The sequence below is a fragment of the Stenella coeruleoalba genome (assembly GCF_951394435.1).
Source record: "Stenella coeruleoalba genome assembly, chromosome: 17".
Classification (NCBI taxonomy): domain Eukaryota; kingdom Metazoa; phylum Chordata; class Mammalia; order Artiodactyla; family Delphinidae; genus Stenella; species Stenella coeruleoalba.
Genome location: NC_137163.1, coordinates 69,103,627 through 69,128,119, shown reverse-complemented (window position 1 = coordinate 69,128,119; position 24,493 = coordinate 69,103,627). Strand labels below are relative to the sequence as shown.

The 24,493-nt window shown below is 39.2% G+C and overlaps 1 protein-coding gene and 1 long non-coding RNA gene across 2 annotated transcripts in view; one reads left to right on the top strand and one right to left on the bottom strand.

Annotated features, from left to right (window-relative positions):
• LOC307175882 overlaps window positions 1-24,493 on the bottom strand; it is a 151,781-nt gene that overhangs the window by 70,802 nt on the left and 56,486 nt on the right. The window lies entirely within an intron of this gene.
• DNAJC5B (DnaJ heat shock protein family (Hsp40) member C5 beta) overlaps window positions 1-24,493 on the top strand; it is a 48,268-nt gene that overhangs the window by 10,403 nt on the left and 13,372 nt on the right. Inside the window, exons 2-3 of the mRNA XM_079901844.1 lie at window positions 20,531-20,744; window positions 24,035-24,206. Coding sequence (XP_079757970.1) covers window positions 20,531-20,744; window positions 24,035-24,206 — 386 coding nt within the window. The remainder of the gene's footprint in view (window positions 1-20,530; window positions 20,745-24,034; window positions 24,207-24,493) is intronic.

Here is a 24,493-nt window from a genome sequence, read left to right as displayed (position 1 = left end):
CAAAGTGAACTGTTCTGTATATTAGCACCTGGGTCTCTGTGCCCATGGATGAGCTTAATTTCTCCTTGTTGACAAGGTACCAAATATCTTGGTTCACAGGGTAGCAGGGACTCAACTGATTTTTCTATTTCATTCAGTTTCACATGGAACTTTCTGGAAATTATCTTCCACCTCTGAAGAGGTGAGTTGCCTCAGAGTAGACCGAAGTGCGGCAATGCTGTTTTCACAAGGAGCAGGAAAGAGTGTCATTTCCATAGTGATCTGTGGCAACCCCCATCTGTGGTGCTTTTGCCCATCTTTATTAGCAATTACAGGTCATAACGGAGGCTGCTTATGAATAAAGTTTAAATGTCAGGGGAATGCACAGCTAATAAGAATTGTAAATACTTACAAGGCAAAGTGATGATTCAAGCTCACAAAATAAATTGAAATTAATCTCTATCAAGCACTAATTTGTTCCCTGAGTTCTAAAACCTTCCACTAAAAAGAAGAGTATATGAGGCTATGTCAGCGTTATCTTCCAGGTCAGTGCATCACCTCCCGTCTCCTATGGCAAATCTTCCACTTGATCCTCTTAGTTCTTCATGCAGCTTCTCCTTCAGTTATTCCTGGGCACTGGAATCATTAGGATCAATGACTTTTTTTTTCCACTCGCTCATTTACTCAATACCTATTTACTACTAGATACCTATTATCAATACATTAGACTATGAAAGATGAATATACATATCTATCTATATATCTACATCTATCTATACCCATCTGTAACCACAAACTTTTAAAGAGCTTACCTTATAAAAAGTTAGATTTAGTAAGGTTTAAAAGATACATACTAGAAGAAGACGAGCAAAACAAGGGAAATTGTAGTGAGGGGAATAGATTAACTTGAGCATAGAATTCATATTAATCATTTAAATGAAAGTGAATGCTTCCTGCCATTATTCATTCCTATCCCAGGCATTATGCTAGGTTCTGGGGATACAATTCTAAGCAAGCCATTGTCACTGATCTCATGTAACTTGAGGTCCAACGGAGGGGACAAAAAACAATCAAATGATGAAAAAAATGAGTGTATAATTACTGATGCGATAAAGTGTTCTGAAGGAAAAAGGATGGCTTCATGAGAGTATATAACAAAGCTGATCTGGACTAGGGATTAGAGAAGTCTTCCCCAAGAAAGTTAATGCAGTCTTAATTTTAGGACAATTTATATAGTACAAATTATACCAATCGAAGAAAAGCCAGAAGGACAATCACAAGAGCCACAATGAGTCATTAATAACAAGAATAATAAAAGTAACCAGCATATATGGAATGCTTACTATGTGCCAGGCACTATGCTCAGTGATTTATATTCATTATTCAATTTAATTCTCACATCTCTGTATTGTAGATACTATTATTATCTTCATTTTACACTCGAGAAAACTGAGGCTTAGGAAGGTAGGATAAGTAGCTGTCCGAAGTCACCCAGCAGTAAGTGGTGGAGTTAATACCAGCATTTGGGTTGCCTTACTCCACAGCCTACCACTCTTAACCATTACATCTCTGGTTTTAGAATAGCTACCATGAATCCAAAGGATATAAAGGCCTGAATCTGAGTGACAGGCCACACTGAAGGATGGAGCAAAGATCAGGGTCTGAGAAGGAAGGTTGGGGATGAAATTTGGGGTTCTTAGGCCCAGGTTGAGATTTAAAGACAGCAGTAGTGAGAGGAATCCAGAATTAGCACAGAGCTGTAAGTTCCAGACAGTGTGGGGAAGTGGGTCCACTGTCAGCACACCCAGGAGATGACTGCACATCCCAGCTAATGTGATGTTTACTCTTATACTGGATAGGAGTAGCTTTTGGTATTTACTAGCAAAGTTCTAGATGGTTAAATGAGTCAGAGTTGCAAGGAAGTCCATATAGGTCCTAAGGTAATGTAAGGCACCTCTCTCTGGCAATACTGTTAAGTCCAACTGCTTCTTAAGTCATCTATTGATAAAATCATGGCATCATTCGGCACATTTTATGTGCCAGATACCCTGAACCTATAGCTATACCTGATGGACTAGGTACTTAGTAAATAACTGGTAAATAAATGCATGCATGAAAATTATAAATGAATAAATCAGTAAGAAAAAGCAATCCTTTTTTTTCTGGGTGCTTTAGCAATGGCCATCAAGCCAAATAACCTAATACAGTGGTTGAAAGAAATTATGTGGACATAAATTTAAACAACACTAACACTTTATCTCATTGAATATTGTTACATCTATTAGGTGTCAAAACATTGCTTAAATCTGCTTTATGTCCATCGGTATTCTTCAAAGAAAAGCATAAATAATAAAAGAATACTTTCAAAGAAATGTTTTCTATAAACTTTATACATTTTACTGGAATTGATGTAGATACTAAACTATGGATAGGTGATGATATCAATGAAAATGGTAGAATAAGGAACTCTAAAAGTCTCCTCCACCATAAAAGCAACTAAAAATCTAAAAGATTTTTAGAACTATCAGAACTATCAGAATCAACCTTTTCAGAACCTGGAAAACTATACAGAAGCTTGTGGCAACTGGGGTGCACTTTTTTTTAAAGTTGAATCATGGTAAGAACATTGAACTTCATGGCATTTTAAACTGTCCTAGTCCCATACCCTGCTCCTCAGCTCAGCTGTAACCGTGAAAATAGCTGTCTGCATTCCTGGTACCAGTGGTACCAGAAGAAGCAGAAAAGACTTTATTTGCAAATAATTGTCATCAGATGATCTGTCTGGTAGCTCCCTGGAAGACCTGCTTAAAAGGCTTGTTTTATCCCACCTACATCAAAAGTTATCCAGTGCTATAAAGTTGCTATGAAAGGAGGGGGGGCATTTGTTTAAAACATTTATAGGCAAATTTTTAGTCATTGCTGCCTGAGGTAACGAATAACAGTTGGGGCAATAGTAGACTCACTAAAGAAACTTGGAAGAAAAGGCTGGGGAATGAGATACTTTGGGGAAGAAGGGCTTTGAAAAGCTCTGACCTATTCCTGGGAATCTAGAAACTACTACCATGCCCAGGGGTCTGCACACGCTCAGGAAAGACCTGAGAAAGCCCTAAGCTCTCACTTCTGGCTGACCTTGAAGAGCTGTGCAGGCAGGAAGTAAAGGCTAAGGCAGAGTTGTAAACTGCCTAGCTGAGTGCTGAAGGTGTGCCCTACCATACACACAGAGCCCACCTGCAAAGACTGGGTGATTTTGGGCTCCAAATGTGTGAGAAAATCTGTCTAATCTTTAGCTAGCCATTAAGCTAATGCAACAGAGACTTCAGTGGCCACACATGACTAAGAATACAGACTTTAACTGCGGCATGCAGGCTCTTAGCACACAGCAATGATGATCCCATGTACCACAACTAAGACCTGGTGCAGACAAATAAATAAATATTAAAAAAAAAAGAATACAGACTTTATAAAATTAGGTCAGAAAAGTCACTAAGCAAACAACTACAACAAGCAACAACTGAAAACCACAGGGAAAGAGGAGATTCTGAAATGTAGAGTTGCCCGATCGTACTATTCAAATGTCCAGTTTTCAAAAAAAAAATACTATGCCATGCAAAGAAACAAGAAAGGCCCACATGCAGGGAGAAAAAAAAATCAACAGAAACTGTCCCCGAGAAAGCTCCAAATATGGACATATTAGACAAAGACTTTAAATAAGCTAAATATGTCAAAGGCTAAAGAAAATCATGCCTGAAGAACTAAAGGATAAAAATGATATCTCATCACATACAGAATATTAACAAAATAATAAAAATTATATAAAGGAACCAAAATAGAAATTCTGGAGTTGAAAAGTACAATAACTAAAATGGAAATTTTATTAGAGGGCTCAATAGTAGATTTGAGTGGGCAGAAGAAAGAAACAGTGAAATTGAAGATAGGTCAATTTCACTGCATACACCATCATGCATACCAACACATACATAATAAGAGTCCCAGAGGAGAGGAGAAAGAGAGAGAAAGGGGAGAAAAGAATATTTGAAGAAATAAAGGCTGAAAACTTTCCAAGTTTGATGAAAAATATTAATCTACACATCCAAGAAGCTCCATGATCTCTAAGTAAGATAAACTCAAGAAAATCTTCACTGAGACACATCATAAACAACTGTTCAAAGCCAAAAAGTATGTTGAAAGTAGCAAGGGAAAAGCGACTCATCATGTATAAAGGGTCCTCAGTAAGATCAACAACTGATTTCTCATTAGAAACTATGAGGCGCGAAGGCAGGCAGTAGGATGATATATTCAAAGTGTGAAAGAAAATATATGTCAACCAATAATTTCATATTTACCAAAATTATCCCTCAAAAATGAAAGAGAAATCAACACATTTCTAGAGAAATAAATAAATGAGTCATTAGCAAACTTTCCCTATAAGAAATTCTAAAAGGAGTCCTCAGGCTGAAATGCAAATACATTAGGCACTAACTTGAACCCACATGAAGAATTAGTGGACACCAGTAAAAGTAACTTCATAGGTAACTATAAAAGACAGAATTAATCTGTTTGTTTATAATTCCTCTTATTTCCTATTTTATTTAAAAAACAACTGAATACAACTCAACATCAAAAAAACAAACAACCCGACTGAAAAATGGGTGGAAGAACTGAATAGACATTTTTCCAAAGAGGAAATGCAGATGGCCAACAGGCACATGAAAAGATGCTCAGCAACACTAATAATCAGGGAAATGCAAAGCAAAACCACCATGAGATACCACCTCACACCTGTTAGAAGGACTATTATCAAAAAGACAAGAAAGGGCTTCCCTGGTGGCACAGTGGTTGAGAGTCCGCCTGCCGATGCAGGGGACACAGGTTTGTGCCCAGGCCTGGGAGGATCCCACATGCCGCGGAGCGGCTGGCCCCGTGAGCCATGGCCGCTGAGCCTGCTCCGGAGCCTGTGCTCCGCAACGGGAGAGGCCACAGCAGTGAGAGGCCCGCGTACAGCACACACACAAAAAAAGACAAGAAATAACAACTGTTGGTGAGGATGTGGAGAAAAGGGAACCTGTGTGCACCGTTGGTAGGAATATAAGTTGGTGCACCCACTATGGAAAACAGTATGGAAATTCTTAAAATTAAAAATAGAACTACCATGCAATTCCACTCCTTGGTATTTATCTAAAGAAAACAAAAACACTAACTTGAAAAGATATCTGTACCCATGTTAACTGCAGCGCTATTTATAATGGTCAAGACATGGAAACAACCTAAGTGTCCATCAATGGATAAATGGATAAAGAAAATGTGATATATATTCAATGGAATACTATTCAGCCATAAAAAGAAGGAAATCCTGCCATTTTTGACAACATGAATAGACCTTGAGGGCATTATGCTAAGTGAAAAACTCAGAAAAAGACAAATAATGTGTAAACTCACTCATACGTAGAATCTAAAAAAACCCCAAACTCATAGATACAGAGAACAGACTGGTGGTTGCCAGAGGTGGAGGCTGGGGCTGAGTGAAATGGGTGAAGCTGGTCAAAAGGTACAAACTTCCAGTTATAAAATAAATAAGTCCTGGAGGAAAATACAAAATAAAAAAAGCAAAAAGAATAGGCTATAAATGTTTTTAATAGAGATCAAATTGTCATAACTTGATGTTGTATGTGTATAATGCTTTGCCATTAATATTGTACAATGTGCTTAGCTATTTACCATAGGAAAAAAAAGCATCAAATAATTAATAGTATAATAGCATTCCAACAAAGCTGTTAAGAAAGTGTTAAATAGGTTTGAAGCTAGCAATTCACGTATACATTAAACAAAACAAAACGAACTTCTATCTAAAGTAGTCACGCTTAAAGAAACAACATAGAATTGTGGTTTCCAGGGACTGAAGAAAGGAGGAAATGGTTAGTTGTTTAACAGATACAAAGCTTCAGTTTGCAATGTAGAAAAGTTCTAAAGAAAGAAAAAGAAAGAAAGGAAAGACATATATATGACATGACATGTGAGTTTTTAAAAAGAACACCCCTTCACAGACGATTTTTAATACCAGATGTTGAAAGCCACTGATTTAACTGGTGGGCAGAGGAGAAATGATAAGCATAGATGACTGTAGTAACACAGTCGGATTATCCACTCTGTTCTTGGTCCTTTTATGAGAAGTGGCCATCCTCTGGCTTGTAGGGAGTGAACCAAATCCTGTCTCTGATGTGTTCACTCTACACTCCAGTTCCTGCTCTTGCTTTCCCAGTTCTTTGTCTGCTCTATCCTTACTCGGTGTTTGAATAACTGCTTGCTTTTGGTGCACTGGTCACTTTGGATAAGACACACTCCTGCCAACCTTGGCCCTAAGGGACCCACATGTTCGTACTACCTTGCCCAGCCTCCCAGCCAGGGCAGGGGAAGAATCAGGAAAACATCCTAGAAGCCAAGAGAAAAGAAGGAGTGGCCAATAAACCTTGCAGAAAGGCCAAGTAGAATGAAGGTGCAAATGGGCCACTGCATTTTTCAGTTAGGATGTTGTGGAACGGAGAGCAAGTTCAGCAGAGACCTAGAAGTAGAAGTCAGATTACAGTGAGCTGAAGAGTGAATGGATATTGAGAATGCAACCTTCCTGTGTAAACTACACTTTGAAGAAGTGTATGGGGAAGGGAAGGAGGAGATAATTAACATTTCAATAATTTGAAGGGAAGGGGAGGACAAAAAAAAAATAGTTTCCCTTTTTAAAAAACAATTAGCATGGGCTTCCCTGGTGGCGCAGTGGTTAAGAATCTGCCTGCCAATGCAGGGGACACGGGTTCGAGCCCTGGTCCGGGAAGATCCCACATGCCACGGAGCAACTAAGCCCATGCACCACAACTACTGAGCCTGCGCTCTAGAGCCCGCGAGCCACAACTACTGAAGCCCACATGCCTAGAGCCCGTGCTCCGCAACAAGAGAAGCCACCGCAATGAGAAGCCTGTACGAAGAGTAGCCCCCGCTCGCTGCAACTAGAGAAAGCCCGTGCGCAGCAACGAAGACCCAACACAGCCAAAAGTAAATAAATAAAATAAATTTATAAAAACAAACAAACAAACAATGAGCATGTTTGCTTGCTGAGGAGAAGGAGCTAATGAAGACATTATTGAAGATACTGGAGTTGGGGGTAGAGATTGATGACTGATGGACCAGGATTTAGGAAAGTGCACAAATAGAGTCTAGAACACACTGGCAAATTTAATTTTAAAAAGGAGAGGGTCTTCTTCCCTTAAATAACAGGAGGAGGGAAAGATGAGTGCAATTATGCAGAAGTACAGAAGTAAAAGGGTGTGAAGGAGTTTCTTTCTAATGAACTTTTTTTTTTGTTTTGTTTTTTTTTTTTTTTTTTTTTGCGGTACGCGGGCCTCTCACTGTTGTGGCCTCTCCCGTTGTGGAGCACAGGCTCTGGACGTGCAGGCTCAGCAGCCATGGCTCACGGGCCCAGCTGCTCCGCGGCATGTGGGATCTTCCCAGACTGGGGCACGAACCCATGTCCCCTGCATCGGCAGGCGGACTCTCAACCACTGCGCCACCAGGGAAGCCCTCTAATGAACTTTTAACCCCGTTTGAAGTAGGAAATGAGGTTTCTTGTGGAGAGGGGGGAAGCTGTTTGTCTTTATTGCCCCTGACTTGCATAGCTTTGCAATCTTCTCCAGCAATACTGCTCTCCCAGAAATGGGAGTGGAAGTAGTGGATAGCTAGAGTCATCTCCTTGGAGGTATGACAGGAAATCAGAACTTTTAAGGAAGTGAATCAATTGGTTTGAGTAGCACTCCTACAGTACGACCATGAGGTTGAGTCCAAATAGTCAAGGAAACTGAGTCAGTGAAATTGACAGGCTAGAAGAGTAGATCCCGGTAGTTTTAAAATATTGGTTTAGGGGGGAAAATGGGTTTAGGGAGGACAAGAAAGTGATCATTGGGAGCCCGACAAGGGCCAGTGGCTGGGCCTGCTACAGGTAATTACCAGGACCTGCTTGTAGCGTTGACATGATACACTGTTACTGAGCCTGAGCTAGGAAGCCAGCAGGAGGAAGGCTTACAGAGAGCAAGTGCCTGCTGAGGGCTTTGACAAGAACCAGTGGCTGGAGCTGCTGTTGGAAGAAGGAGACAAGGTTTGTAAAGCCATTTCTCCTACATCCTGGTCTTACGATCCCTTGATGCTCAGAGTTCAACAGAGATTGCCGGCTTTGAAAAAACAAGAACGTAAAAATTTCCCCAGGAAATGTAATAAGGTTAGAGGCACAGAAACTTTTGATGGGAACCTGGGCCAGATACTGCGATTTTGTATTATATGCAGCTCTCAGATTCTGGGTGAGCCGTAGGCTGTGGGGAAAAGGATTAAATATAGCACACAATCTTAGTGGCCTGCTGAAGGTTGTCCGAGGCCTGCTGGTGTCCGAACTTCAGGTCTCCATCCCCTAAAGTAGTACTCTTATGACTGGTATAGACAAATACTTCTAATATTGGCCACATTTTATCCACTGTGTTTGCACATATAGTCTATCCTATTTTATTAGGGAGGGTAAAGAGCTGCTCTTAAAATTAGCCACAGAAAAGAATTGTAGTGATCAGAAAATGACCTAAAACAAAGCTCTATCAATTGGCATTTGAACTTTTCAGAAGTTTAAGTATTTTTAAGTCATATTAAAAAAATAAAAAACAAGCATAACGCCTCATGAAGTAAAAATTCTAGTAAAAATCTGGCAAGGGGGCTGCCCTGGTGGAGCAGTGGTTGAGAGTCCGCCTGCCGATGCAGGAGACACGGGTTCGTGCCCCGGTCTGGGAAGATTCCACATGCCGCGGAGCAGCTGGGCCCGTGAGCCATGGCCGCTGAGCCTGCGCGCCCGGAGCCTGTGCTCCGCAACGGGAGAGGCCACAACAGTGAGAGGCCCGCGTACCGCAAAAAAAAAAAAAAAAAAAAAAAAAAATCTGGCAAGGGATCATTGAAGCACGATGGGATCACTGTCTCAACTGCCACTAGGGGTCAGCACTGGACTCTCGATGTCATTCCATATGAGAGAAAGGACTGTTCTCTGAAACAGACCATCAGTTATGGTTCCCATCGTTACCTCATGCAATCTGTCTTGAATCTTGAATGTGACTGTGGATCCCAGAAAACCAGAGAAAACTTTAACAATTTCTGGGGCGAGCTGCTCAGATATTCCATCTGTACGTGTGAGGAAATCACAGGACTGTGTAATGTGGCCTTCAGAGGACCCTGGATGAAGCCTTGGTAGTCAAAGTACTTGAATCGTGCATTATGGCAGCAGGTGTTTCAGAAATAATTACACAGTAGGGGTAGTATGGGCATCATTACTTGCAATGTGACGTCAAATGGTGCCCTGACCTTGCTGTTCTGTCCCTTGACTCTACACTAATCCTGGCCCAGGGGCTCCTGCTTCCTTGAGTCCCACTTACATTCTCATTCCAGCTTTTTCTCAGCACCTTACTGTATTAACGTGTCTTATGAGGAGGGAAACTGTACTCAGTACCAACGTACGAAATGGCTGTGGGGGGTTGAGAGATTTGGCGGCTGGTCAACGGAAAAGACATGACCGTAAGAGCCAGCAACACAGCAGGCTTTACTGGATGGTGCTTGAACAGGGTTGCATGAGAGGGGAAGTTCCTCACAGCATGAGACCATCCACAGGCTTATGCCTTGGGGGTTATCATCAAAAAGGCAGGAGGTCAAGGGAACACCCAGGTGAGAGGAAGGTTGGAAAGGGGGCTTATGTACCTAGGTGGTGTCACTCGAGAGCACAGTGCGGAGTCTCTGAGTCAGAGAGTTCCAAAGGGCCATAGCAGCTTGGAGTCTTACAGCCATAAGGCTCTGTCTTGCCAATGGCCAGCAGATGTGGGGTGAGTCTTGCAGATATGTAAAGTAGACAGGCTCTGAATGGCTAGCAATCTGCTTGTTTGGGTTATTTGAAAAATAACTGAGGGAATTCCCTGGCAGTCCAGTGGTTAGGACTCTGCTCTTTCACTGCCGATGGTCTGGTTTCAATTCCTGGTCAGGGAACTAAGATCCCACAAGCCGCATGGTGTGGTCAAAAAATAAAAATAACTGAATGCATGAAAATTTGAGTTTGACACTGGCGGGCTTTTGAGCTAATGGGTCTCAGTCTGCAGTAAAGAAATAAACAATGTAGGGGTCAATACACAGAGGCACTCTCTGGCTCATTCATGTAACAGTGGTAAAAAGCTCTTTGTGAAATTAACATATAGTTGAAAGAAGAGAATATAAACATGAAAGATAACCAGGAATTTCTGAATCAGGAGTTTCTGGTTATCACTGGCTAGGTAAAGTACCAGTTCTCCCTTCTGCTAAAAACTAGAAAAACTGAAAGGAAAATTATATTTATATATGTACATCTTAAAAGCATTTGAGAGTAAAGAATTGCTGCTTACTAGGTCATGATATGGGAGAAGAAAAGCTGAGAGGCTGAGCAGGACTCAGCCTTCAGAGAAGGGGGAAAAAACCAGGACCCTGGCCCCATAAGAATGGAAATCCTGCAATTCTATTTAGACTCCAAAGTGCTGCACCCCAGGAGAAAGGGCAAAAATGGAAGTAAACCATCTGTGGTTAACAATTACTTTGGTAGTCCTCCATAAACCATATCTCCTGGTATTCATATCCTGTTTAGTCTTCTAGAATTTGGGCTGGCTTTCTGACCTGATTTAACTAACAGAATATGACAGAAATGATGATTTACCTAAATCTTAAAAAGGCCTAGCAGCTTCTACTTTTGCAATCTACTTTTGACAACATTTAAGAAATATGACTACCCTGAGACCATCACATTGTGAGGCATCTCACCTAGCCACGTGGAGAAGCCACGTGGAGGAGAACAGAGTGCCCAGCCAACAGCCCTAGCTACGCTTCCAGCCACAGCCAGCACCAACTTACCAGCAGGTCAGTGAAGGCATCTTGGAAGCAGATCCTTCAGCTAAAGTTGAGCAGTTCCAGTCAAAGGCAAACAGAGCAAAGACAAACTGTCCCCACAAAGTCCTACCCAATTACAACGAGGTAGGCAAATAAATAAACTGCTTGTTGGTTTAAGCTACTAAATTTTACTGTAGCTTGTTACACAGAAACAGATAATGGAAACACCACCCTTGTATGGACTGTAACTGAACTTTGAGCCATCTGGGTGACTGAGAAAATCTCAATTCCTAATATTGGATTAACATGATCCCAGTTTTGTAAATGCCTCCAGACATCTGAAAGTAGGACATAAAAATTCTCTCTGGTATAACATCTTCTTAGTACTCCAATTATTCTTTATAAGTTTTAAATATCTGTCATACCAGAGATAATCAAGGACACAAGTTAAGACAATAAGAACAAGAATCAGCTGAAAGGAGACAACGGAAACAGAACTTCAGAAAACTCAGGTATTAGAATTATCAGATAAAGACATTAAAACATCTATGATCAAGAAGATAAAATACAAGGTTGAGAATTTTCACAGAGAAGTCAAAATTATGAAAAGGGACATTCCAAATGTTTTAAATAAACATAAATTATACAACTAAAAAAAAAATACAACAATGAAATTCAAGAATTCAAAGGCAAGGTTTAACAGGTCAGAGAGCTGACTGGACAACAGACCAGAAGAAAATAACCAGAAAGAATTACAGAGGACAAAAAACAAAACAATAAGATAAAATACATAGAGGATCTATTAAGAAGGTCTTAGATAAGTGCAACTGGAGTCTGAAAAGAAGCGTAGACAGAGGATAAGGGGAAAGCTATTTGAAAACATAATGTATGTGAATTTTCCAGGTTCATGAATGATATCAATCCATATATACCAGAAGCCTAATAAAAGCCAACCAGAAGAAATAAAAGTCTATATTTAAGCACATCACAGAAAAACTGCTGAAAACCAAAGATGGAAAGCCCCTATGGAAAAGAACAAAAATTAGACTTACAGCAGAGTTTTTCAAGAGATAATGAAATCCAGAAGACAATGAACTGAAATCTGTATGAAAGAAAACGGATGAAAGAAAATAACTGATAGCCTACAATTTTATAACCAGGGAAAATACTCTTCAAAAATGAAGGTGAAATAAAGACATTTTTAAGCTAAACAAAAACTGTAAGAATTAATCATCAGCAGATCTACACTAACAGAGATACTAAAGAGTGTTCATAGACAGAAGGAAAATGATCCCAGATGTATGTATGGTCAGTGATGCAGGAAATAACTAATGGCAACAAAATTGGAAAATATGTGAGGAAATGTACACAAATACTAGTTGTATGAAATATCATCATACGGTTGACCCTTGAACAACAGGAGTTTGAACTGCACGGGTCCACTTATATGTGGATTTTTTTCCCCCAATACCACAGTACTACACAATCCATGATTGGTTGAATCTTCAGATGTGGAACCACAGATATGGAGGGCCAGCTATCAGACTTGAGCATCTACGTATCTGGGTATCCACAGAGGATACTAGAACCAATTTCCCATGGATACTGAGGGACAGTTATATACTAATTGTATTAAATAATATTTTTTGAGGGCTTAAAAGATTTACAGAATTAAAGTACATGCTATCAACAACACAAGTTGGGAAGACAGTAATAGTGTTAGTGTTCTAAGATTTTTATATTGTCTTGGAGAAAGACAAAAGTACATTGACTTTAGACTTTGATAAGTCAGGGATTTTCTAATTTCTAGGGGAACCCCAAAAGGAATAATAAAAGATTGTGCATTTTCCAAAGCAACAGAGGGGAAAAAGTATAATAATGAAAAATAATCAATCTAACAGAAGGCAAGAAAGGAGAGGAAAAGAAAAATACTTTAGATGGGACAGAAGAATATAATGAAGCGGTAGATTTAACCTGTAATAAATCAACAATTAGATTAAGAGTAAACATAGACTAAATGCTTCAATTAAAAGAAAAAGATTGTCACTGTGAATAAAATAATCCAAAACTATATGTTTACAAAAGACACATCTAATATATAAGGATATAGAAAATTAGAAAATAAAAGGAGAGAAAAATATAGTCTATGTATAAGCCTACCCAAAGAAAGCTGGTGTAGCTTTATTAATATCAAAGTAAAGATGAAAAGTATTACTAGCAAAAAGAGGTGTATTTCATAATGATAAAAGTTCAATTCACCAGGAATATATAACAGTTGTGAATCTGTATACTTCTAAAGAACATGGCCTAAACTACAGAAAGCAAAAAGTGACAGAACTATAAGGAGAAATACGCAAACCTACAGTAATAGTGGGAGATTTTAACATACCTTGCTTGTAGAACAATAAAATGGCAAAGAATACAGAAGATTTGAACAAAAAAATTTAGCAAAGAAAATTTATTGTTCTTATATATGAACAAAGCACCCAACAGGTACAGAATACATATTCTTTAAAGTACACATGGAACATGTATAAAAACTGAACATATAATGAGCCATAAAGCAAATCTCAAATTTTGAAGGATTTAAATCATATAGAATATGTTCTCTCACGGCCGTGCAATCAAGCTGCACTGTAGTGAGAGCAAAAACAAAAAGATGGCTAGAAAATCCCCATATGTTTGAAAATTCAGACGCACAATTTAAAATAACTCCTGGGTAAAATAAACCACAATTAAAATTAGAAAATACCTAAAACTGAATGTTTCATATTAAAACTTGTGGAATGTAGTTAAAGTAGTACTTAGAGGGAAATTTACAGAATTAAATGCACGTATTAGAAAACTGAGTCCAGCAATAAGTAAAATAATACATAATTAAGTTGAGTTTATCCCAGGAACACAAGTGTCATTTAACACTAAGAAATCAATCACATTAACAGATTAAAAAAGAAAAAATGTATCTTCTCAACAGATGAAGAAAAAACATTTGATTGAAATTCAATATTCATTCATTCTTAGTGAATTAGTAAAAGGAGAAGGAAAGAAAAGTGTCTGCTTTAGTCACTCTTACTTGACATCATACTGGAGGTCTTAGCCAGGACAATAAGGAAAAACATAAAATGATATAAGAATTGAAATGAAAAAAAATTCATTATTTGCAGATTATATGATTGTATATGTAGAAAATGCAAAAGAACCTATAATTTATTAAAATTAATACATGAGCTTAAGTTTGTAGGATAAAAAATCAATATATAAAAATCTTTTACATCTGCAATAAATTAAGAAAAATATTTTAATATCAAAACCACACAAAGGGCTTCCCTGGTGGCGCAGTGGTTGAGAGTCCGCCTGCCGATGCAGGGGACGCGGGTTCGTGCCCCGGTCCGGGAGGAGCCCACGTGCCGCGGAGCGGCTGGGCCCGTGGGCCATGGCCGCTGAGCCTGCGCGTCCGGAGCCTGTGCTCCACAACGGGAGGGGCCACGGCAGTGAGAGGCCCGCATACCACAAAAACAAAAACAAAAACAAAAACAAAAAAACAACAAAAAAAACAAAACCACACAAAAATAAGTTCCTAGAAATAAAGCTAATAAAATATATGCAGAACCTAAATGGTAAAACGATAAACTTTGAGTTCTAAATAAGTAGACATACCATACAAAATTAATCTATAGAGTCAAATGCAATTGTGATAAAAATCCCAGTAGAGAGAGAGAGTGTGTGTGTGTGTCTGTGTGTGTGTGTGTGTGTGTGTAAACTAACAAACTAGTTCTATAATGTATGTGGAAATACAGAGGGCCCAGAACAGCCACAGAACTCCTGAAGAACAACAATATGGAAGAACTTGCTCTTTAAGATACTAAGACATATTTTAAAGGTATAATATTCAAGACTTTATTAGCCCAGAAGTAGCCAAATAGACCAATGGAGCAGAATAGAGATCCTATTTAAAATACAGGGAAAGGATTTTATCTTTTTAATAAATGATGCTAGGATAATTGGATATCCATATTTTAAAAATGAAATTGTATGCTTACTTTCTACCGCATTAAAAAATCAACTACAAATGGGTCATTGACTTCTATGTGAAAGGCAAATCTATAAAGATTTTAAAGAGTTTATAAGACAATATCTTCCCTAATTTAGGAAAAGATTGATTAATTAAACTAATTAAAATTAAGAATTTCTGGACATACAGATGGCCAAAAGCACATGAAAAGATGCTCGACATCGCTAATTATCAGAGAAATGCAAATCAAAACTACAATGAAGTACCACCTCACACCGGTCAGAATGGCCATCATCAAAAAGTCTACAAATAATAAATGTTGGAAAAGGTGTGGAGAAAAGGGAACCCTCCTACACTGTTGGTGGGAACATAAATTGGTACAACCATTATGGAGAACAGTATGGAGGTTCCTTAAAAAACTAAAAATAGGGCCACCTATGATCCAGCAATCCCACTGCTAGGCATATATCCAGAGAAAACCATAATTTGAAAAGATACATGCACCCCAATGTTCATTGCAGCACTATCTGCAATAGCCAGGACATTGAAGCAACCTAAATGTCCATCGACAGAGGAATGGATAAAGAAGATGTGATACATATATACAATGGAATATTACTCAGCCATAAAAAAGAAAGAAATAATACCATTTGCAGCAACATGGATGGACCTTGAGATTATCATGCTAAGTGAAGTCAGACAGAAAAAGACAAATATAAGGTATCACTCATATGTGGAATCTAATTTAAAAAATGATACAAATGAACTTATTTACAAAACAGAAACAGACCTACCAATATTGAAAACAAACTTATGGTTACCAAAGGGGAAACATAGCGGGGAGGGATAAATCAGGAGCTTGGGATTAACATACACACACTACTGCATATAAGGTAGATAACCAGCAAGGACCTATTGTATAGCACAAGGAATTCTACTCAGTATTCTGTGATAACCTATATGAGAAAATAATCTGAAAAAGAATGAATATATGTATATGTATAACTGAATCACTTTGCTGTACACCTGAAACTAACACAACTTTGTAAATCAACTATATTCCAATAAATTTAAAAAAAAACAATTTAAAAAAGAATTTCTGTTCTCCAAAAGCTTCCATAGGGAAACTAACAACAACAAAAAAGCCTTAGAAACAGAGAATACATATGCAATACATAAACTGACAAAGAATTCATATATAGAATACTATATTTTAAATCCTACAGATTCATTTTAAACATGAAACTAAAAACTTGTGAAAGACCAACATACACTTAAATAGAGGATATCCAAATGACATATATATCAGCCTCATTAGTAATTAGAATACAAATTAAACCACAAAGGGATACACACACACACACACACACACACACACACACACACACACACACGCACACACACAAGCTACCAGACCATCAAACATTAAAATGTCTGTCAATACTAAATGTCAGGGAGACGTGCATTGGAACTCATATACTGGTTTCTTATACTTTCACTTGGGTGTTGCCTGAGTCCAAGAGGGCACAAGAGTTCCACTAAACTTCTACTATGAAGACATACTATTAAGTTCCATAGTTGCAATACTTGCCAAACACGTAGGGTTACTAGTCTAGGGTTTGTTTTCACCTGAAAACTGGTTTATAGCAGTTCATTTTCCTATCTACCACCAGTCTTCTTCCCGTTATAGTCAGTTTTTTTTCCTAGAAATAATAGTCTATATCTAATATGAGCTCAGATTTTTTTCTTTTTTTTTTTTTGCTACCTTTGCTGTTGATGATGCTGCCTCTGCCATGAGGGCACTTTTAACGGTTCTAGCATATAGGAAGAAACCAGTGCCTCACCCTCCCTCTTCTACTCTTTCATTTTAGGTAGCAGGTAGCTTTCTTCTGGGACTTGGGAGGGGCAATAAACTTTGTGGCTGAGGGAGTTTAGCAGAAAGTCACACAGCAATGGGGAAATCTTTGAAATAGGAAGCAACGAAAGGTAATTGGAGAAGGCAGCTAAAAATGTGTTGAGTGGGGAAAGGCAGCTATAGATACAGCTATGTCATGATGGAACTTAGTCCCCTGAGGTTCAGGGCCAGCCTTTCCAAACAAGAAGGTCTCCTCTGACATTCCAACCCCATGGAGATAGATTTGGTCTTGAGCTGGGGCAACGTGGTCAGAACTGGGTCTTAGGTGATTCACAGACTGGTAGAGAATAGTAGGTAGATCTCACCTGAGTGTTAGATGGTGTGAGAAAGAGAATTGGGCATTACAATTCTTAGAATTATTCCACTGCCTCAAAACAGTTAGATCTTAGGAGCCTTTGGTAGTTACAACTATAAATCCATGTTGATCCTATCTGCCACTCAGTTGAAGGCTGTTATTGGATTTTGAAGTGGAAATTACAGGTATTGATGCTATTTCTAATATTAGTTGTAGCCATACCAGATTAACCGTGACTAAGAGTATAGAAAGATTTGGAATTAAAGGCTCATGTTCTGGTTGAACATTGCATCACTTTTAAGTATAAAATGAGAAATTATAAGGAAGATCTTTAAAGTGAATAGGCAATGTTATATTTAAATGTACTCCAAGCAACTCTCCTTTCACCCTAAATTCCATACGTGTTTTCCTGCCGTACAGACACCACCAAGGGGGTGAGTCATCGATCAACTACCTCCTTGAGCAATTGTGTAACTTTGGCAGCTGCCTCTGCTAGCCACATTTCCTGAGGATTCCTCAGGGCCAAGAGCATCTGCCATGAGGAGTCAGAGTGCTGCTGATTACCAGGAATTGGATTTGTTACAAATGGAGATGCTCCAGCCCTCTGAATTTGCCAGCTCCATTGTTAGAGGAATGTGATAAATAGTTGAGTGTGTCTGCCCTTGAAAGCTGACAAAGATCCAAGCAGCTTAAAATGACACGTTTCTCCGGATAAGTCTTGGGTAGTGTGTGCATCGGTCTACAACTGAACCCTAGAAATAAAGAAATATATGTAAAGAGGCATTTTCCAGGGATTTTTTTCTTTCAGGGCAGAAGTAAGAGCCTCTGCATTTGGTTGGCCTGGACATGATCTCTGGAACTGGTAGGGGAAAATGCTGCAATTGTATTCCAGGGCACAGAGTGAGAATTCCAGGAATATTGAGCCATTAAAATTAATGTGCTTAAAGAATCCACTTGAGACTTTCTGATAATGATTGTTGTATTATTAAAGTTTGAGGACTTCTTTCTTCCTTCCTCCCCCGCTCTAATTTGGTAGTGGGTCATTTAAGGGAACAAACTCTAAACTTTCAGTTATTAAAGGAGCATAAAATTTTTAACTGGAGCTTAAAAATACTTAGGAAAGGAAACTGCACAAGTAGTATGTATATTTTTTTTATAACAAGAATAAACAAAGAAGCACCTATAATCTCAGCTATAATCACAGTTAAGCATGGTTATAACCTTTCATTTTTCTCTTTATTTCTACTTATTGTTATGCTTTATTTTCCCTATATAGACATATATACAATTGTCTGTGTGTGTATGTGCATATATGCATGTGTAGATGTGTTATGTGTGTATGTGTGTGCACGTGTCAAGGTCACCAAAGATTTCTGTAACACTAAACCCAGTGATCACTTCTTAGTTGTCATTGTACATGACCTGTCAATAGTACTTGACACAGGTGACCACCCTCTTCCTTGAAATACTTTGTTCACTTGGATCCCATCACCCCATATTCTCCGGATTTTTCCTTCTGCATCACTGGTCTTTCTTTCTTCATCTCCTCTGTAGTTCTTCCTTCCCAAAGCTCAGCCCTTGGACTTATGTTGGATCTAACTCACTTGGGAATCTTTTCCAGTTCCATGGCTCTAAATACCATCTACCTGCTGAGAACTCCCAAATGTACATCTCCCAGAGTAACTCTCATTTGAACTCAGGCTCATATATCTCTCTACCTCCGTCACACTTGTAAGTCTCATATGCATCTCACAGGTGTTCAAAATAGAACTGTGAATCCTAGCAAATCATTTCCTACTACCAAAAAAAAATCTCTTGCCAACTCTTTAAATAGTAACTCCAAAATTCCAGTTGCTCAAGCCAAAACTTCGGTGCCACCCCTCATTCCTTTTTCTTTCACATTCCACAACCAATCCATCAGCTAGCCCTCAAAGTGTACCAGAATCCAACCACTTCCAACTAATCATCCACTACCACACTGGTCCAAACCACCATGAACTTCCCCTAAAAGAGTCTCCTGCTTTTGCCTTTGTCCTCTCCAAGACTGAGTGATCCTTCTAAACTAAAATCAGATCATACCACTTTTCTTCTCAAAACACTCCAGGAGCTTCCCACATCACCTAGACCAAAAGCCAAAGTCCTTGCAATGTCTTACTTTTCTAATTCAAAAATATGTAGAAGGCAGCATAATGCTCAGGGTCAGATTGCCTGTGTTCAAAGCCTGGTTCTAATTATTAGCTGTATGATGTTGGACAAATTACTTAACCTCTCAGTGGCTAAATTTCCTAACTGTAAAATGGGATTATTATAATACCAGTCTCATAGAGCTGCAGTGAAGATTAATGAATTAATATTTATAACAGGCTTACAATAGTCCTGGCATGTAGTAAACATTATAAAAGTTTTTTTTGTTTGTTTGTTTTTGTGGTACGCAGGCCTCTCACTGTTGTGGCCGCTCCCGTTGTGGAGCACAGGCTCCGGACGTGCAGGCTCAGCGGCCATGGCTCACGGGCCCAGCCGCTCCGCGGCATGCGGGATGCGGGATCTTCCCAGATTGGGGCACGAACCCATGTCCCCTGCATCGGGAGGCGGACTCTCAACAACTGCGCCACCAGGGAAGCCCCATTTTACATTTTTAATACTTGATTATAACTGAAGAATAAAGAACACTCACAAATCACCCCTCTGCCCCCAATACACACACAATGCAACACAACACACACTCATAGCCTTATGGAATTGCTTTATGATCCACAGAGGAGAGAGGGCCTTGTACTCACAAGTAAATTTCTACAGATTATTTGAAATGGGAAGACCTATTTGAAAAGAGGTCAAATACACATTTGAATACAAGGTAAGTCATGGTATTTGTCCATAAAAACAAAAGGGAGTTAGGATTTGTAAAAAAATTGTGAAAGGGTCATAATATTTATTCAAGGGTGTTTAAATCAGAGATTTTTTTTTGACAGTTGAGTTTTAACTTTTAGAATATGTGGTGTGAAGTTTTGTTAATTCTGGAAAAGTCTTCCAGTTCTAGATGAAATTGTGGTATAAACTGGTCCTATTGCTGGAACTCTTAAAGGCCTCTGCATGTTGAGGTGGGCTACTGATGAGCTTCCAGGTAAAAATAAACTTCACATATTTGCCAATGGCAAAATGTCTAAGACTCAACAGCTATGCAGCTATTGAGAATTCCTTTGAGGATGTGAGGGGAGAAACAATACTATGGTGCCTGCACATTAGAAACACGAGGCAACATTTAATGGAAACTTGCTTAGTTGAATCAACATTAGTATGAAATGTAACATTTCATGGTATTTACACGTATAAAAGATGTACAAATGAATAATGCCCTTCTAAAATGTCGTTGTAACACCTGTCAAGTAACACTTTTCCTCACTTTTTTTTTTAATTTTAAAAGAAAATTGGCCTTGAAACACCATCCAGACAAGAATCCAGATGACGCAGGTGCTGCTGAGAGGTTTAAAGAAATCAACAACGCCCACGCAATACTAACTGACACGTCAAAAAGAAACATATACGACAAGTACGGATCACTGGGACTCTATGTGGCCGAGCAATTTGGAGAGGAAAATGTTAATACCTACTTCATGCTGTCAAGCTGGTGGGCAAAGGTGAATTGGATGCTTTGTTTCTCTTGAAAACAATTTCTTAGAAGATCATGATATTATTCACTCTTTTAGACTCCATCTCAAAGAAAGTCTAACCTTGCTATATTACTAAACTCTTACAGATAAAAGGAGCTGTTATTTAAGGATCGTTTTTGCTTTAGCTCACCAAGTAATTATAAAATACAGCATGGCTTAAAATACTTCTAGACATTAATTAGATTTGAATTTGAAGCTTCAGGTTAATTCTGACTGCCCTCCCTACCCCCATAATGACAAATTAAGAACTGACTCATTGCTGAAAACCTAAAATAATTTATTAGTGTGACAACTGTTTAAAAATTATTATGGGACAAATTTAGCCATGTACTTTCCTATCTATAGCATAGGCTACATCAGCAAACACAGTACTGCGGAGAATACATGGTAATTAGGTCATAGGTTCACATGGAGCCTGCTGGGAAGTAGTGGAGAAGGAAATGAGGGGAAAAAGGTAAGAATTAAATAGGGCAGCACACTGAGTTGGTGAGAGAGAGGAAGAGAGAGAGAGAAAAAGGATATCTAGTCAAGAAAAAGGCAAGATTTTTAAGGACTTAGTGCGACCGGGATTGACTTTTGACAGTAAATTTTGTGGGATTTCCTAAGAATCCCTAGTATATGCATGCTTGGTGATAGTTTTATATTTGTTTATGAGTATTAATATCCTTATCTTCTGATAAAAGTATATTTACATATAAATCATACACATGGTCCATCTGCATCTTTTTTGGACAGTTCACATACATGTAGTAAGTTCACAGTTCACACATTTTGTGAAATCAGATGAACTCACATTCATATGAGTTGTAATTAATAAAGAAACAGCAGATCTCCAGAGGCAGATGTCATGTTCAGTAGTACTCTGCTACTTTCTTCCGCTAAAATAAATCTTGCTAAATTGAATAGTTTTATATACGCAGGACAAGAGAGAATATGTTTTTGTTCATAGGCATGGGGAGAGAGAGTCTGCAGCCTAAAGCCTCATTTGCCTTCTGCAGTCCTCAGAATTCCTTTTCTTGGGGATAACTGGGAATCCCACTGAAACCTCCTTTTTTTATCACTCAAGACTTGGGAGGGAGACAAGTTTCTGCCTAGAGGATGTGGAACTTAGAATGAGAGTATACATATTGTCAATGTCATTTATGATGATAGTTTGAATGTTTATGTAAAATACAGGCTTCTGTGGGAAACTAACCCCCAGGTATGACACTATTTCCATGGGAAGGTACATCTGGAGTTCTAGATAATTTACACACTAGCATCTGACTGCATATTGGGGCCTACCTGCATAAAAAGGAGAATAGATTTCCTTGCCCAGGAAGTTGACAAAATTGATCAAAATTCATATAGACAAGCAGAAGCTGTTCAGTAGTGTAAGAGATATACATAAAATAATTCCTGATGTGGCTCTTTAAAAATAAGGCCACAAAGAAATCTACCTTCCCCTTCTGCTTGTGCCAAAGCCTAACTGCCCCGTGCCCTTTAGAGTGGCCTGGCACACAGTGATCATGTATTAAGCATGCATTACATGTATGAATCAGTGTACCAATTTGAAAATGTTTTAAAAACAATGGACACCTATTTATGCCTTGTACTGCACTAAGCACTGCAAGGATAAGGCAAGGTTATTTCTGCAACAGGCAAATAATCTAGTTGGAATAACTAAAGAACAAAACAATACATGTATCAAAGGAAATTTTCAGAGAGGAGAAAAAATATGGGAATGGAATAGTGAAAGCAAAAAAGGTCAAAAGTAGGTAAAAAAAAGGGGGTGCTTGTTGGGGCACTGGCTCAGGAACACTGCACAGGAGGGTCTTAGAGGCAGTTGGTGAGGAGGAAGTGTTTTTATACTTTTCAGAGTAATTTAAGAAATGTATGACTCTGAAGATGTAGAGAATCCATAGCAAAAAGATTATAGGTGTGAGGGTGTATAAAATCACTTTCTATTTCAAATAACATGCTTTTAATAAAATCATAAACGTATTTTGCACAGTTAACAAAAATGGGATTGTTTTCACTTCAAATTGGATTGGGAGAGTTTAATCTTTTAATCTTTAGCTATGGCAAACTGAGTGAGGAAACCTTTTATATCCTGGTGCTGTTCACTAGGAGGAACAAATCATTTGTTTATCTACTAATCAATTAATACCTTCATTAATTCAGTAGGCATTTCCTGTGTACCACACTCCAGGTACTAAATCCTTAGGTAGAGGAGGGATTGAAAGACAACTAACATATAGTTTAGCCTTGAAGAAGTTCACAGTCTGAGACAGAATTATAAACTCATCACTGTCTTAAAGTGTCAACAAAATAAGACTATGGTGGACATTTGTATGGCATGCAGTTGGGGCACAAAGGAGGGAGTAATTGTTCTGGAGGACATGGAAATCAGGAAAGATGTCAGACAGAGGATCTTTGAGATAATCTTAAACACGGAGTGGGTATTTTCTAGATGACTAGGGAATGGGACAGTGGGTGTCTAGGCAGATGGTTCCATAGGGAGAGCAAAGCTCTGCAAGGATGGCAGGAACAGGGCCATGTTGGTGCAGGGAAGGCACTGGAAGAGGCCAGATGACCATTAATAAGGAGCTCCAGCCTTTTCTAAGAGGCAGGAGAGTCGCTGCATGGGTTCAAGAGAACATGTCAGAAACCTCCAGCAGCAATGTGCAGAGTGGGCTAGGGGCAAGAGTGGAAGCAGATAGGTCAGTTAGGAGGCTACTGAAGTGTCCAGAGCAGAGATAAGGGGATCCATTCTAAAGCCCTACCAATCAAGAGAGAGGCAATGGGGAGGGGGCAGAGATGGTGAGGAGAGAGACTGCAGGACGTGGTGACTGAGAGGAATGCGGTGGTGTCAGGACTGGCTATCCCTAGCTCTTCTTGGTGAGAATGACTCAGTGCCTTTGGTTAGCCCATGTGACCTGTAGAGGTTATGTCTGTTGGTTTGTTTGTTTGCTCTGCTCTTAATAATGATCACCACGGCTTAAGAATAAAGAAGAAAATGTCATACTTCATTATTTGGCTGCAAGTCACTTGTTCCTGGCTTAACTTGTTAGGCGAAACTCTGTGAGGCATTTGTTTCCAAGGAAACTAAAAAGATAGTCCTCCATGGAATAAGGATGAGGGTGAATATGTGGTCTCTGGGGTGAACTGTGATGCCTTCAGGTCTCTGGAGGTACATGGGTCCACACTTGATTTCTGGGGTCTCCTACACCCCACTACCCCTCACCCCTGTTTTGCTTTGCCTCTGGTTCCCCTAGACTTTGTTTGTCATCATTGGCCTCTTGACCGGCTGCTATTTCTGCTGCTGTCTCTGCTGCTGTTGCAACTGCTGCTGTGGACGCTGCCGGCCTAAGTCATCGATGCCAGAAGAGGACTTCTATGTGTCCCCAGAGGATCTTGAGGAGCAGATCAAGACTGACGTAGAAAAAGGTACAGCAAGATGAGAACAGAGTAGGGGGTGTCTCTTCATAGGCCTGGCCAAGCACCAGGCCCCATGGCGATGGCTATCGCTAAAGTGAGAGCGATACAACGACCAAATGGGGGGAGTGCCGTAGACTTTTACCTTTGGTACCTCTTTTGGAGAGGGTGAAAGGACAGTTACCTTTACCAGCCACAGAGAAAAGCAGAACCGAACACTGTCAGAAAGAAGTCATGACATATGTAAAACCGGATGAACTCACATCTGAGCTTATGATCACAAGGCAAAGCTAGCACAA